A 16,768-nucleotide genomic window follows, 5' to 3' on the forward strand; every position below is an offset into this window, starting at 1 on the left:
GATTTGACAAATGGTACACAGAAAAGTTTCTTTGTCTACCCTGGTTTTTTGACTGACAGAGATCCAATAACAGTTATTATTAATTAATATTATAAAGAAATACATTCTTATACAAATTGCGATACAAAGACAGAACACCTATCAGGAAATGCATCCTATCGTCTATAACATATTTTGCTTGCCAAAACAAGTGTTAGGCAGATCGAAACCACGAGCAGAACCAACAACATGGCTACACGATGCTTTAGCTGGTTGATTCTTATAAGTCAGCTTCAAATCCTCTAAGGTTATCCCAGAACATGGATTATGTGAACTGCAATTAAACTTCACACCCACTTCAGTTGCAGATGTTCCGAATATATCTCGATAAGTCACATCACTTATTTTGACTCCTGAAACCTGTTGCATGAACAAAAATGGTATAAAGTAAGATTTTCAACATGGGACATAGCCTTGTAAGGGATAAATTTTCGTCCAGAATAATCAACTTGTGATGTTCTTACCTGATCTGGGCAATTTTTCTTATGAGGGCAGTAATTTTGATCAATAATAATAGGATTCTTGACATTGTTCATGGTGACATTTCGAAAAAGAATGTTACTGACGAAACTACTGCTAGGTTTCGCCCAAGTTTTGATCCTCAGTCCATTATCAGTTCTTGTAAATTTCACAGTTTCAACTGTCACATTTTGCACACCAGCCTCATTTTGTTCCTTGCCAAGACTGCCAATACTGTTACAAGATCACAACAATCGTCAACACCTGGGAATAATCATCTTCATCTCTCTAAATGGATTGATTGAAAAAAAAATTTACCTGATCCCATGGCCTGGGCCACAAGCAATACCCTTAACCCATAAATTGTTAGTACCACGGCCAACTGACACACAATCGTCACCAGTGCCAATATTGGAGTTCATGATCGCGACATTGTTTGATAATTCCACATGAATTCCATCGGTGTTAGGGCTGTCCCATGGAGCTGAAATAGTAACTCCCTGCACTTTCACATTGTCGCATTTATGGATAAGTATATGAAACTTCTGGCTATTTATCGACTTTAACCCATATATCCCACTATTTTTGGAGTTGATAAATTTCAGAGTCTGCACATAAACACAAGAAATATATTTAACAAAGCTTTCAAGAAATTTCAACAAGTGATTGATTATGCACACAAAACCTTAGACCTACAGTGGCGCCTATTGGGCAACTTTTCCCTGTCTTTTTACAAGCCCACAATCCAGCACCTTGACCATCAAAAGTACCTCCACTAATCCAAACGCCATCAACACGGTGAAAAAGAAGCCAGTAATCGGCATTTCGAAGAGCGTTATAATATACTGGAGCCACAAGAGTGCCATCAATGCGTATGGTAATATCATTGTTCTTGCATTCGCCTTCAAACACAGTATTTCCTAGCAAGAACCTCCCTTCTGGCACATAAATCTTTGCTGCCACTGTCGAGCCACAAGCTTTCGTCCATGCATCGAGAAAGGCTTTCGATGAGTCAGTTACACCATCGGGTTTGGCTCCTAAGCTGACCACATTGTAACTCACAGAAATCGCTATTGATGAATCAAAGAAAAGGACCAAAAGAAGAACTAAAAAAATAAAGGAACCCATAGGTTTTGCCATTTGTTGTTCAAATGGATTATTGCATGGAGTATTTATAGGCATGAGTGCAAACTGATTTAATTCATTTTTGAAGATAAGATAACTTGCTACATATAGAATATTTTTATGCATGAAGTAATAAATCTGTAATATTTGTGTACTTTGGAAACTAATAATCTAATTTCCTTTTCGTTTTGGGAGAGGATTTAATTAGTAATTAGGAACTTTAATTTGTTTCTTTTTTGTATGGATTTTGGGTTGTCTATTAATATTGTCTCCTTACTTGTATATTCTTTCTAAATTAATTTCAATGCACAAGTATGTGAATATTATTGTGTATAAACATGTGGTTATTTATTATTGTCATATTGTACATGCAAATAAACACATTCTCTACATAGTAGTTAAATTATATATTGATAACTTAACTTTTTGTATTATGTATTGTGGATAGTATTGTATCATGTATCGAAAATCTAGTTTTTCATATTTTGTATTGTGTATAGTATCGTATCTTAGAATGTATCTTTTACAAATAATAATTATAAAATTCTTAATGGTCATGTCATCATCTTGGAAAAAATTTTAAACACCCCAAAATTCTAAAATTTCTTAGATATATTCTTGCTTGAAATGACCAATCTAACACCCTAAAGTATGCTCTAGGGATATTATTGTCATTTCTCTATTCTTAAAATTGAATTCGGGTCAAATTGAGCTAAAATCAAATTAGGACCAATCATTTTGGTCTAATGTATGATGGTGCCCATGCTTGTACGTCTTACAAGCGGATGTACGCCAGCAAATCATGCGATGTATGATTGTACATCACTTTATATAAGGATTTAGGAGGATTTCTAATGAAAAGAGGAGAACCGCGATATATTTAAATAGAAGGATTGTCACGTCGAACTTACAACAGCCAAGAGATAGTGTTATTGGTGGGAGATTAAGGGAAAAAAATAAGGAGACGTGTGGCGGGATTGATTGCCTGTCTGCTTGTTCACACTAGGTAAGTAGAATGACCTTCCTTCTGTTTTCATGATGAATTGATAACGATACCCAATTGCAAATTGATACACCATGTTTGTTTGATCTAATCCTTGAGTAAAGAGTGCTTGAAATATCAATTGCCTAAACAAAGAACCCAAGATTGAATATATGGCCTCTTGTATGAATTCTAGTTGATTGATAGGATCTTTATAGCTTTCTATATATGTGGATCATATCTAGGACATGCAAATTACTTTGGGTTAATGACTTATGAAAATCCAGCCAAGAATTGGTTGGGGTCAAACTCCAGAATGTCATGTACAATCAAGACTCCCTGAGCCATGGGCGTACATGCACTAGAACATTGAAAAAAATAAAGGCATATGCCCATGCATGGATACTTGTGTGCCTATACATTCCTCCCATGAATTCTGGGTTTAGATTGAAGATGATGAACTTTTGGTTAGGTGATGTATGCTTGTATACCAAATTATATATGTTTGTATGCCATCTCTCATGCATGTATGCCATATGAGTTTCCAAGGGAGTGATCATACATGCAAACTTGAATGTGGGATGCTTGTGTGTTTCAAAGATGTACACTTGTACCTTTATTGAATTAGGGGATGTACGCCTTGAACAAGTCTTAGGAGTGATTTTACATCTATAAATAACCATGTATACCTATACCTAGCCAAAGAATATTGAAAACTTGTGAATTTCAATACTTACAACTTGCTAATCCAAAATCTTCAAAATCCAAATGAGAAAACCTTTGAGATAATTTTATTGATATCAAAGGAATGTTATTACAAAGAGTTTAGGCCTTTGGACAAGTATTTGAAATCTCATGGGATAGAGTTTAGGCATCCATGTCCATACACCCATCAACAAAATGGGAGAGCCGAGAGGAAACACAGACATTTGGTTGAGTTAGGTTTAGTTTTGTTAGCTCAAGCCCATATGCCATTACCCTTTTGGTGGTGTGCATTCTAAGCAGTCGTTTTCCTCATTAATAGACAACCTTTATCTGTCTTGGAATTTAAATCTCTTTCAAATATTATTCAATGAAATACCCAACTATAAGCAGTTGAAAGCCTTTGGATGTGGTTGTTATCCTTATCTTAGGCCTTATAATAAACATAAGCTAGAATTTCATACTCAAAAATATGTGTTTTAGGGCTACAGTCTCAATCATAAGGGTTATAAATGTCTAAGTGCTAGTAGGAGAGTTTATGTTGTTGCATGTGTCAAATTTGATGAAGCAAAGTATCCTTTTAAACATGATCCAAGTTTTGGAACTAAATATGTCAAAGAAAATGTGTTTCTGCTATCTAAAGTTAGTCAATTGTTGAGTTTGTTCATACCTCAAAATAAGTCTAATCAGTCTAATATAGTTCCTGAAATGTACTCTAAAAGCACTAGACAAGGTCCTGATCTTCTAAACACAACTCAATAACATGTCGAAACCAACCCCATTTCAAATTCAGATTCAAAAGTTCCCTCAAAACTAGTTCCTTTGTCTCACAGTATTAAGAATTCCACGAAAAATTGTTTGGACCTAACCTCATGTGAAAATAATCCTGAAGTTTCATGTTCGAATAAGACTTTTTCATCTTTTAAGCCATCAAACATATCTAATAATGATGCATTTCCATCTGTAAATCTTGAAGTTGATCTTTTTAGTATGAGTGGTAATACTAATGATTCTCACAATGGTGAAACTAATAAGAATACATGTGGTCTAGTTCCAATTCGAGCTCTAGAGTGCTCTAGGCATCCTATGGTGTCTAGGCTTAAAACAGGTAGCATTTCACAACCAAAATCCTATGTGTCAGAAACTCAAATTACAGAACCTAAGTCTGTAGTAAATACACTTACTGATCCTAAGTGGTTTTAAGCAATGCAAGCAGAATTTCATGCATTGAAAAAGAATCAAGCTTGGATCCTAGTTCCTGTATCACAGTTACTCATGTGGGTGATCATAAGTGGATTTTTAAAAAGAAGATGAATGTTGATGTAACACTACATAAATTGAAAGCTAGGTTGGTGGCTAAGGGATTTCGACAAACCCTTAGCATAGATTTTTTGGAAACTTTCAGTCCAGTGGTGAAATCAACTATTGTGAGAGTGGTTATTTCATTAGTAGTTTCATTTGGGTGGAAAATTCACCAAATATATGCTAATAATGCATTTCTCAATGGAGATATGCAAGAAGAGGTGTTCATGACACAACCTTAAGGCTTTGAGGATCAAAATCATCCTAGTTTTGCATCCAAACTACAAGGCACTGTATGGGCTGAAACAAATTCCAAGGGCTTGGTATGACAAATTAAAATAAGCCTTGATCAATAAGGGATTTGAAAATTCTATGGCTGATTCAAGTTTGTTCATTTTTAAGTAAGAAACTGTAATGGTGTATATACTTATATATGTAGATGACATGTTGCTTACTGGTCCAGATTCTTAGTTTATTACAAAGTTAGTTTGTGACCTTAATGATCAGTTTTCCTTGAAGGATTTGAGGGAGTTGAATTATTTTTTAGGGTTAGAAGCTAAAAGAAGTGAAGTTGGATTGTTGTTATGACAAAAAAAGTATGTATTAGAGTTGTTAATCAAGGCTAATATGCAAAAATGTAATGTTATGTCAACTCCTATGGCAGTAGGCAGTAAGCTTTTTATTGGAGACAGTCCTTTGTTTGAAAGACCAACAGTGTATAGAAGTATTATCGGAGCACTTTAATATCTCACTCTTACACGATCTGACATCTCTTTTTCAGTGAACAAGCTAAGCCAATTCCATAAAGAGACTACTCAGTTGCAATGGCAGGTAGTAAAATGAGTTTGAAGATATGTTCATGGTACTTTGTAGCATGGTATAATCTTTAGACTTGCTAACTTGTTAAAGTTAGAAGTCTTCTCAGATGCAAATTAGGTTAGGAATCTAGAGGACAGAAGGTTCACAAGTGGCTTTTGTGTTTTTCTTGGGGGAAATTTGATCTAGTGGAGATCTAAAAAGCAAAAAGTTGTTGTCTTATCCTTCACTGAATCAGAATACAAGGCTCTAAGTCAAACTGCTACAAAATTGGATTGGTTGAAGTCATTGTTTGCATAACTAAAGATGGACTATTTTGGCAAAGTTATGATTTGGTGCGACAATATGAGTGCAACTCAATGTTTCATGGGAGGACAAAGCATATAGAAATAGATGTCCATCATATACGTGAACAAGTTGCAGCCAAGTTAGTTTCAATTAAATATGTGCCTTCTCAACATCAAGTGGTTGATGTGCTAACGAAGGTATTGTCTATTGCTCGATTTAAAATGCTTCGAGATAGGCTGTAAGTAATAAAAAATATTAAGAATGAAGATTATCAGTAAAGATGGTTTCCAGAGAGAATGGTGAAATAACTGCATAGGTTTTGGGAAGATAGTGTAACAGATGTTTAAGGCTCAATGGAGGAGTAGAGAATAAATTAAAGAGGGTGTGTAGACTCAAAAGGAATAGAGTGTATATAATAAAAACCTGCAGGAGGAAGAGAATTTGTAGTAGCTAGAGTTGTTTTGCTCAATTTTCCTCTGGTTTAATTCGAACATCATAATGTTAGAATTGAGGGAAGATGTCAGAGTAAAATTGAGTTGAGTGATAAAGGCAGACATGTGACAGAGTAAGAAGAGGGGTTAGTGAAACAACAACAGTATAAGTGAAATAGTGTGTATAGCCCAAACGCACCATTTCAATATTGACGAAAAATGAACAGTTTAGTGTTGAGACTTTCTTAGTCTCTTGAAGAAAAGTTCACGCAAAGTATGTGTTTCCGCAAGTCTTTAGTTGCTGGTTTCACGTGAAATAGCAGGGTTTTAGAGTTTCAACAAAGAGTTCTGAAGATAATTAGATCTAGAGTTTGATCAACGGTGCTGATGTAGTTGTGACAGCTCGCAACAACTGGCGTATAATTGCTGTAAAATCATATAAATAATTGGTGATTGTATTTCTTTTCAAGGGAAAACATAAAGAGAATTTCCAGATTGTTTTTAAGTGTGTGAATTCTCTTGATTAGTTAGTATTCTTGTCATGGTATCAAAGCACGAATCAAAACGGCGGGTTTAATAGTCTAACTGTTCTTGGATACAAGTGATAGTGAACCTAACAAAAAATCGGCTAAGCCAAACAACAGGTCTAACAGTTTAGGTGTTTACACTTAAGCGTGGGTGTTGGAGACTTAAATAAAAAGAAAAGAAAAAAAGTCTCACATCTAATGAATAGAACATAAGGGAGTGGTATATAAGTGTGTGGATTTGACCTTAGCACAAGCAAATTGGTTTTGTATAATATAGGTTTCAATTTTCACGCTTGTAAGTCTAATATATATTTCTGATAATTCATAGCCACAAGAAAAGGAAGAAATCATGCACAATTAATTGTTTGAAACACAAACTTAAATTCACTCAGAACACAAATTCAAAAACTTGCAATTGTAAAGTGTGAAAGCTCCATTTATAAATGCACTTTGCCTTGTTTCAGGCAATTTAATTAATTTATGGCATGTGATTTCTGTTGACCTTTTATTGCTTATAAGTCATACGTTAGGCTCTTAAAATTCAATTATATTCAAATTCCAATGGTTTGGGAGTAGACTTTAGGATAATAGATTATTAATAGGGTGGATTCGAGTTGAATTTGAACAAAAACTAGCTTAAACATAATTCGAATTTAAAATGATGAATTTGAGTTTAAACTCAAATAAGCTTGATAATGAGCAATAATGTCTAAGAAGACGATGAGCCGTGGCAAAAAGGAAGGAAAAAGAAGAACAATTATGGAAGAAGTCAAAAGAAGAGGAATGGATGGAGAAGGAAAAAAATTACTAGGGAGAAGCAAAATTGTTGGAGGAAAAGAACTCCAAAGAAGATTCATTGATGAACCATCAAACTCTAGTTGAGATATTGAATCGGAATTTCAACTCAAATTTGGTTCATTCAAACCAAATCTTTTGTATATAACTGGGCAGTCATGACGTATAAATTATAATTAAAAGTCAGTTCCTTCTTCTTATTAACAAAATTTCAGCATGAAATTAACTGTATTCAGCTAACTCTACTACGAGAGCTCCCCTTGGATTTTGTTCTCATCAAGTGCCGTATGAAAATGTATAACGACCGTTGACTGATTATAGATTTGTATTCAGTATATTCAACCAATTTAGAGGAAGGGTCAAGGGAAATTGTTTTTTCCCATCTGAATTATCCAAAAATGATAAGTTACTACATTTGAAGTGAAAAAATGACATTTTCCCACCTTCCGTCAGGTACAAAAATACCATTAGTAAAATTCATTAACTTTTAGGATAAATACAATTACCAATTAAAAGAAACTTTTAGGATATATACCTTGTAAAGATAAAAAATACACTCTATTACTTTAAATGTTTACTAAAATTAATAATTAACACTTACCATCCAAATTTTTTAAACATTCACCTCCGGCATCCAAATGGTCGAACTTGAACATCCCACATAGTTTCAAGATATTACTGTGAAATGAGTTAAATAGCATATGAACTTTTAAGTTGTTAATATATGTTTTGATAAACCCTAAAAATAAATCAATAATGAATTATATATATAATATAGATAATTTCATATGAGTGGACCGAATGTTACATTTTTTATTATATAATTACAGTTCTGCAGCTATCTTCCGCTTGAGCTTGCAGCGTTTGCCTATTCACTGGGCCTGTTATGACGCCTCTCCTTGAAATATTGTCTGGAGAAGTCCAAATCTTGTCGTTCTTGGGTGATTTTATCATGATATCCGATGAATGAAATGAATTGATGGGAAGTGACTTTTAACTCCTATCTAATTGATTTTCACCAGTTTTTGTATTTCATTGTTGTTTTAGTAAATTTAAGTTTAATTCAAATTAGTAGAAATAATACTATAATTTTAAAAATTTTATTTATTATTTATGTTAAATACAATAAAAGGAAAAAAACAAACATACTTAGGAGATTCAATTTGACCTCATTTGAGCTCAACTTGGCGTTTAGTTTGAATAAGTTGAACTTAAGTAAGGCTAGCTCTAGCTGGAATTTGAGTAATCGAAAAGTCATCAATAAATTTATCTTCTTTGATAATTTTTCATCTTTTATGGTGATTTTTTATTTTTACAACGACTTTTCTTCTTTTTCATCCCTAGCTCTTTTTGGTGGCTTCTTTAATGAACTTATTGCCAACTCAAGCTAGGTGTTCTGAATTCGAGTTGGTCTTTATTCAGAATTGGCTTGAGTCATAGTCACCCCAATACATAGACACTTTGTAAGCTTTTAATACTTGGAAGATCTTATACACACACACACACACACTTCAGTAACTTTTCATCTTTTATGGCAACTTTTCTTCCTCTTAGACTTTTTTTTTGCACCGTCAACCCTCTCACGTGCCATGGTATATAGTCTATTAAAATCCAATATTTTAAAGAAACCACTATTTTTGTCAGTTATAGCACACATGCCCAAGTTAGTGAGAAACGCTTGATGGTTTTTTAGCCATTTTTCACACCATCATTCCTCTTAAACTTGAAAATCACAAAATCTCTTAAACTTATCTCCAAAACTAGTTGAAATCCACACTATTTGAGAAATCTTTAGTTTTGTCTTTTTTTTTTTGAAATATAACATAAGGGGCCTAAGTGAGAAAGACCATCTGACAATGTTTTACACCATTCACCATCTCAAGAGTCAAGATAGATAACCTCACTAAAAAGCCTCAAAATGGGTTGAAATCCATACACTCTTGCTGATAATTACCAAAATCTATGCCAAAAATTAGCTGAAATCCACATTTTCTGAGAATCCCCCAATTTGGCCATTTTGTAGGCTATAGTATGAGCCCTAAGTGAAAGAGAATGTTTGATGATTTTTTAGGTGTTTTTCACACCATCCAACCTCATGAAGTCAAGGTAGATGACTTGACTGATATGTGCCAAAAAGTATATAGAAATCTATGCTTTTTTACACAAGTTTTAGCCATTTTTGTAGGCCATGTAGTACATAAACCTTGAGAGGGTGGAATGTCTGACAAGTTTTGAGGTATTTTTTGCACCATTCACCCTCTTGTAAAGTCACATTATTATTTGAATTAAAAATAAAGTAAACCCAACCGTATGATCACTATTCTTTTGAGTATATAATTAAGTGATAAAACTTATTTATTAGTCATGGTTATAGATGGATAAAAAAGAAAACTTTGCAAACATGTAAATAGTAGCACTATGTGCTTAACTAATAGGCACAAACTTATGCACAAACAATAACATATCACCATATAATTAGTTGTTGTTTTATCTCTAATTCAAAATTATTCAATCACATAATGATATATCATTATTTGAGCATAAGTTTATGTCAATTGTTTGTACACATAGTTTTATTGATATGTAAAACACACAATAAATAAGGTAATAGGATTGTGTTAGGATTAAAAAAACATACAAAACAATATAATGCATACGTTTTAGATCATATTAGAGTTTTTTTATTGATTTTTGAGTTAAATCATACAAGAGATATAATTACGTATTTATACAAGAATTGAAGACAACACAAATACAAAAAAAAAATTTTCCTCATGAAACTATGTTTCGAGGGCTCTGCATATAAGGGACAATACCCCTTTGATCCTAAAGTGTGGGGCTACACCCTACAATGATTCCTAATCAACCCTGTCTTTTGAAGAACAAGTTGGGATTCAATGATGCTTTCAACTACAAAGAGGAGCAACACTTGGATACAGCTTTGAAACAATAAGTTTCATTTCATATATCTACTTTTAGGTTGGATTCGATTTGAGCTGAGTTTAAGGTGAGCTCAATCTCAAATTGAAACCATAATACCCAACTCAAGCAAAAACTTTTTATAGAGTTGGTGCACAATGTCACACAAAGTATTATTTGTGAGCTAAATAGTGTCATTGACAAGATGAAAAATGTCACCAGATTAAAAAAAGAGTTGATTTCAAGCTGAGCTACCAAGCCAAAGTTAGAGGTGGATCTGATCTAAGCTTGCTCATTGCAAATCCATGGCTCAGTTCAAACAAATTGACTTTGAGCTGGAGTTTAAGTTTAACTCGTTTTTTCATCCATAAACATTGTTCATCCTACCAGAGACACTGTTTACCCCCTCTGATGATACTACTCATCCCATTAGTGCCTTCCGATGATAACACAACTCGGATCAAATCCACGTTAGCTAAAGATCTGACTTGAAATTAGCTTGTTTGATTCAAATTAGCTCAAATCATATCCAATCCTAATTTACTCTTTTAGTTATAGGGTCATAGATGATGACAACTCATAAACTTTGTGTATAATATAAGATCATATCCAACTCTAATTCCTACAACTGAAATGAGAACTATGCATTTATTAAAGAGTGAGGTTTTAACTACTTTGTTGTTAGTGAAAGAATGCATATACGTGTATTCTAGCTATATTTTATTCAAATATAAAAGTGAATGATATAGACAACTATAGTTTTTAGGATTATATGATGAGATATATATCGTATGATATGATATAAATGAAAATATTCATATGTTAAAATGTATAAAAAGAATTAGTATATTTTTTTAGATGTGATGATGCGACAGTGATATATTTGAAAAATGTTAAAATTTTTTAGTTGTTTGAAATGATTTTAAAGATAATGACATATCAATTAAAAATATTTATCATCTAATTACTATTATTTTTTAAAAAATATATCATACAATACAATATAATATGTGATATATAATACAGATAATTAAGTTTTTAATACATAATATAGAACATGATTCAACTACCACATACACAACATGTTCATTTGGAGGTACAATATGACAATAACAAACAACCACATCCTTATACATGATTATGTTTCCATGTGCTTTGAAACTAATTTTGAGAAAATATATAACTCTGAATTTTAATTTATGGAAGAAGGGTATAATATTATAGAAAGTGGACACAGCTCACAATCTCATAAAAAATACAAATCAAAGTTCCTAATTACTAATTTGATCCTTTCTAAAACTAAAAGGAAATCAAATTAGCAGTTTTCCAAATACACAAACATTCAAGATCTATTACTGCATGCATAAATATATTTTATCGCAAGTCTAATCTTCAAACAAGAATTAAATGAGGTTGCTTTTATGCCTATAAATACTCAGGCAATAGAAAAGGCAAAACCAATGAGTTCTTTTATTCTTGTAGAGTTGTAGTGCTTCTTTTGATCATATTCTTTGATTCATAAATAGCAATTCGTGTGAGTTACAGTGTGATCAGCTAGGCATGAAAAAGGTAAGGCCTAACATGCTATGGGCATGCGGGCCTTGGTGGGTCGTGCCAACCACCAAATCCTAAGGCCCATGACATGGCAAAGTCGTGCCTTCGTAAGACTTTTTGTTGATCAACCAACACAAATTTTTTATTTTTCTAATTTTTTTTATTTTTACAGGTTGTTGTGTCATGCTAATTGACAGACTTTCCCATGATGTCATGACACGAAACCACAAATTTGTTGGGTGAGAAAGGTCCGCTAGCACATATTATTAAAAAGTAATACATTCTTATAGCATATTGCAATACAAAAAAACTACTTCTATCAAGAAATTCTACAACATTTTCGCCTATTTATGCTCTATAACATATTATAATTGCCAAAACAACTGTTGGGTAGAACAAAACTAAATTGTAACTCACAGGAATTGCTATTATGAACCAAAGAAAAAGATAAAAAGAAGCTCTACAAGAATAAAAGGACTCATCGGTTTTGTCTTATCCTCTTGTTCAAATGGTTCAAAATTAAAAATGGCTCACCGCATGGAGTATTTATAAAAATTAATGTTTGAGGACTAAATAACTTTCTATAAAATATTTTTATGTATGTGGTAATAAGTCTGGAATATTTGTGTATTTGGTAAGCTACTAATTTGATTTCTTGTTCTTTTAGAAATGATATAATTAATAATTAAGAACTTTAAGTTGTTTCTATAATATTGTGCCCTTATTTCATAAATTAAAATGAGTAATTAGGAACTTTAATTTGTTTCTATACATGCAAAGAAAATGATGTCTACATGTTAGTTGAATTGCGTAAAGTATCATGTCTTGAAAACTTATTTTTGATATCATGTCACATATTATATTGTATCGTAAAATATATATTTAAAAATAACAATAATAAAATAATAAAATTTTTAAATGTCATGTAATCAACTTCGAAAAATATTTTAAATTTTTTTAAACATATTCTTGTCTCATCATCATTTCTTTAAAAAGATGAATTAATTTGTATCAATAATATACATTATATTATACGATATACCCACTTTATCATTACCATTGTACCAAACTTTGATACACATTAAGATACATTTATTGTATTTCACATGTATTGTATAATATTTATAACCGTGATTGACTGTATTGTTTTCCTCTTTTTTTTTTTTTGAAAATTACTTTTTCCAACCATAGGCATATGCCCATGTGTTGTTATTATGTTTCATATCTCATAACATGCATATTGATGACTGGATTTAATTTGTGAATAATCTTTTATTTTAACATGTCTTCTTATTGCTAAACGTAGGATTTCTGCGAAGGAAAACAATTAGAGTTCCTGCAATGGAATAGAGTTCATATTATTGAGCTTAAAAAAGGACAAATAACACAAACATCAAGTGCTCATACATGAATAAATTCATATATTATACAACCAGTTTTTTCATTGTCACCAAATGAGATTTGCTCCTTTGTTCAAATAAAAGAAATTTTATATGCGGTTGGTAAACAGATATTGGCCTGGAAACAAGTAGGATGTGGGTACGCAAACGCGAGAATGAGACTTCTTAAACTAGCTTTTGATTTGCAAGAGGCACAAGAGATTCGATAAATGGTATGTAGAAAGGTCTCTTTATCTACCTACCTTTTGGGGTGAGAGGGTTCCAATAACACTTAAAATTAATTAATATTATAAAGAAATACATTCTCATAGCAAATTGCAATACAAAAACACAACACGTATCAAGAAATTCTTTAACATTTTTGCCCATCTATGCTCTATAGCATATTTTAATTGCCAAAACAACCATCGGGCAGAACGAAACCACGAGTAGAGCCATCAACATTGCTACATAATGCTTTAGCTAGTTGATTCTTATAAGTCAGATTCAAATCTTCTCAGGTTATCCCAGGACATGGATTCTGCCAACTGCAATTAAACTCCTCACCCACTTAAGTTGCAGATGTTCCAAATATATCTTGGTATGTCACATTACTTATTTTGATTCCTAAAACCTGTTGCATTAACAAAAATGGTATAGGGTGTGAATTTCAAAGTCGGACGTAACCTTGTAAAGGATAAATTTTATCCAGAATAATAAACTTGTGATGTTCTTACCTGATATGGGCATTTTTCCTTATGGTCGATGTAATTTTGATCAATAATAATAGGATTCTTGGCATTGTTAATGGTGGCATTTTGAAAAAGAATGTCACTAACGAAACCACTGCTAGGTTTTGCCTAAGTTTTGATCCTCACTCCATTGTCAATACCCGTAAATGTCACATTTTGCACACCATCCTTATCTTCTTCCTTGCCAAGACCGCCAATACTGCAACAAAATCACAACAATTGTCAACACCTGGGAATAATCATCCTCATCTCTCTAAATGTATTGTTTTATTTATAAAAGTTTTAACTAGTCCCATGGCCTGGGCCACAAGCAACACCCTCAACCCATAAATTGTTAGTACCAGGGCTAATTGACACACAATCGTCACCAGTGCCAATGCTGGAGTTCATGATAGTGACATTGCTTGAAAATTCCAAATGAATTCCATCGGTGTTAGGGCTGTCCCATGGAGCTAAAACCGTAACTCCTTGCAAATTCACATTATCGCATTTATGGATAACTATATGAAACATCTGGCTATTTATCGACATTAACCCATATATCCCACTATTGTTTGAGTTCATAAACTTTAGTGTCTACACACATAAACACAAGAAACATATCTTTAAAAGCTTTCATGAAATTTCAACAAGCTAGCAATTGATCATCTACACAAAAACTGTGCATTACAGCGGCGCCCATGAGGCAACTTATACCTTTCCTTTTACAGGTCCACAATAGAACACCTTGGCGATCAAGAGTACCACTAATAATCCAAACGCCATCAACATGGTAAAAAACAAGCCAATAATCAGCATTTTCAATAAAGTTATAGTCTGCCGGAGCTACAAGAGTGCCATCGATGCGGAATGGAAATATTATTGTTGTTGCATTCCCCTTCAAACGCAATTTTTCCTAGCAAAAACCTCCTTTCTGGCACATAAATCATCGTTGCCTCAGTCGAGCCACAGGCTTTCGTCCACGCATCAAGAAAGGCTTTCGATGAGTCAGTTATGCCATCTGGTTTGGCTCCTAAGCTGACCACATTGTAACTCACAGGAATTGCTATTGATGAATCAAAGAAAAGAATCAAAAGAAGCACTACAAGAATAAAAGAACTCATTGGTTTTGCCATTTCTTCTTGTTCAAATGGCTTAGTGATGAAGTTAATATGGCGTATTGCATGAATTGTGTATAGGCATGAGAGCAAGTTGATTTAATTAATGTTTGATGATAAGATAGCTTGCAATATATAGATTATTTTTATGCATAAAGTAATAATTCAGTAATATTTGTGTACCTAGGAAACCACTAATTTAATTTTCTTATAGTTTTGGGAGAGGATTTAATTACTAATTAGGAACTTTAATTTGTTTCTTTTTTGTACGGAATTCTAGGTTGTGTCTACTAATTTAATTTGTTTTTTTTTTAAAAGAATTCTGGGTTTTGTCTACTAATTTTAGTTTCAACACACAACTATATATGTGAATATTATCACATATAAACATGTGGCTATTTATTATTATCATATTATATTGTATATCAAAAACATAATTTTATATTGTGTATTACATATAGTATCGTATTATATGTAAAAAATTTAATTTTTCATATTATTTATTGTGTATAGTATCATATTATATATCAAAAATTTAATTTACAGTATTGTAGCATAGAATACAACTTTTCAAAAATAAAAATAATAAAATTTTTTTATTATCATATCGTCCTTTAAAAAATATCTCATACACCTCGAAAATATATAATTTTTCATATATATTTTTAATTGATAGGACTGTACTAGTTTTTCTTACTGACACAACTGAACTTTTAGATTTTGCATACAGAAGAGAGACAATTTTTATTATTTTCTATTGAATGCAACGAACAAACACAAGTATGATTGTTTTATTTGTTTTTAACGCAGGTTTGTTAGCTTGGTGCTTTTATTAGGAGATAATGAAAGTTTAATTCTTTTAATATAAAGATCTTGAAAAGATATTGGAATTTTCTTATGTGGGCATACATTGATTGTGGTTTTGGTTTGATTAAAATAAAATCGGATGAATGTATAGTTCATAATCAATTTATTGGACATTAAGTGGTTATATTATAAAGTCTATTACACTTCTCATATTAGACGTTTAATGGGAGGGTCCAATATACTTATTATTAAAATAAAGTCTAAGTCCACTGCCCAAAAAGAGAAGATACGATATTTTTAACCCATTCCAGAAAACTATCGCTTTTAGGGAAACTGTTATTGGGAAGGAAGATGAGTCTGTAGATTGACAATCAATCTGTTACATGTTTCTACTTCAATTCATTTTACTTCTGAAGATGCCTCGATCAAGTTTTTCTAAAACCATTTATATCAATTACAATGTATTATAACTTGCGTATGACTTAATTGAATTGATCGCGTGAAATTAGATTTCAAAAATTCTTTTGTCAATTCATTTTATGCTAACATTTGGTATCAAAGCAGGTACACAGGTTATAAAATATGTTTTAATGATTGAGATTGTGCTGAAATTAGTTTGAATATTCGTTTTAGGGTTTATTAGGATTTGTGTCAGTTAGGGCTGGATTCGAGCCGAGCCAGCTCGAGCTCGAGCTCGGCTCGGCTCGGTTCGAGCCCAAAACGAGCCGGGCTCAGCTCGGCTCGATCGAGCTCGAGCCGAGTCTGAGCTTGCTCGGGTTGGCTCTGTATATTTT

The 16,768-nt window shown here is 32.6% G+C and overlaps 1 protein-coding gene and 1 pseudogene across 1 annotated transcript; both read right to left on the reverse strand.

Annotated features, from left to right (window-relative positions):
* Positions 1-26: 26 nt before the first annotated feature.
* On the reverse strand, positions 27-1,638 carry LOC123196998 (polygalacturonase-like). Its single transcript, XM_044611172.1, has 4 exons — positions 1,195-1,638; positions 817-1,106; positions 504-732; positions 27-399 (listed from the first exon to the last, which is right to left on the reverse strand). Exons 1-4 carry the CDS (start codon positions 1,636-1,638, stop codon positions 163-165), a joined length of 1,200 nt encoding a protein of 399 aa, XP_044467107.1. The 3' UTR covers positions 27-162.
* Positions 1,639-13,727: 12,089 nt separating this feature from the next.
* LOC123195694 lies at positions 13,728-15,173 on the reverse strand (annotated as a pseudogene).
* Between the last annotated feature and the right edge of the window lie 1,595 nt (positions 15,174-16,768).

This window comes from Mangifera indica, chromosome 14 (assembly GCF_011075055.1).
Source record: "Mangifera indica cultivar Alphonso chromosome 14, CATAS_Mindica_2.1, whole genome shotgun sequence".
Taxonomy (NCBI): domain Eukaryota; kingdom Viridiplantae; phylum Streptophyta; class Magnoliopsida; order Sapindales; family Anacardiaceae; genus Mangifera; species Mangifera indica.

Bases quoted from the DNA above. Each gene is read 5' to 3' on its own strand.
- LOC123196998 (XM_044611172.1), bottom strand. From the start codon at position 1,638: ATGGCAAAACCTATGGGTTCCTTTATTTTTTTAGTTCTTCTTTTGGTC. The intron at 1,107-1,194 runs GTAGGTCTAAGG...GTTTATGTGCAG, and splicing joins GTTGCCCAATAGGCGCCACT to ACTCTGAAATTTATCAACTC. The intron at 400-503 runs GTAAGAACATCA...TTCATGCAACAG, and splicing joins AGAAAAATTGCCCAGATCAG to GTTTCAGGAGTCAAAATAAG.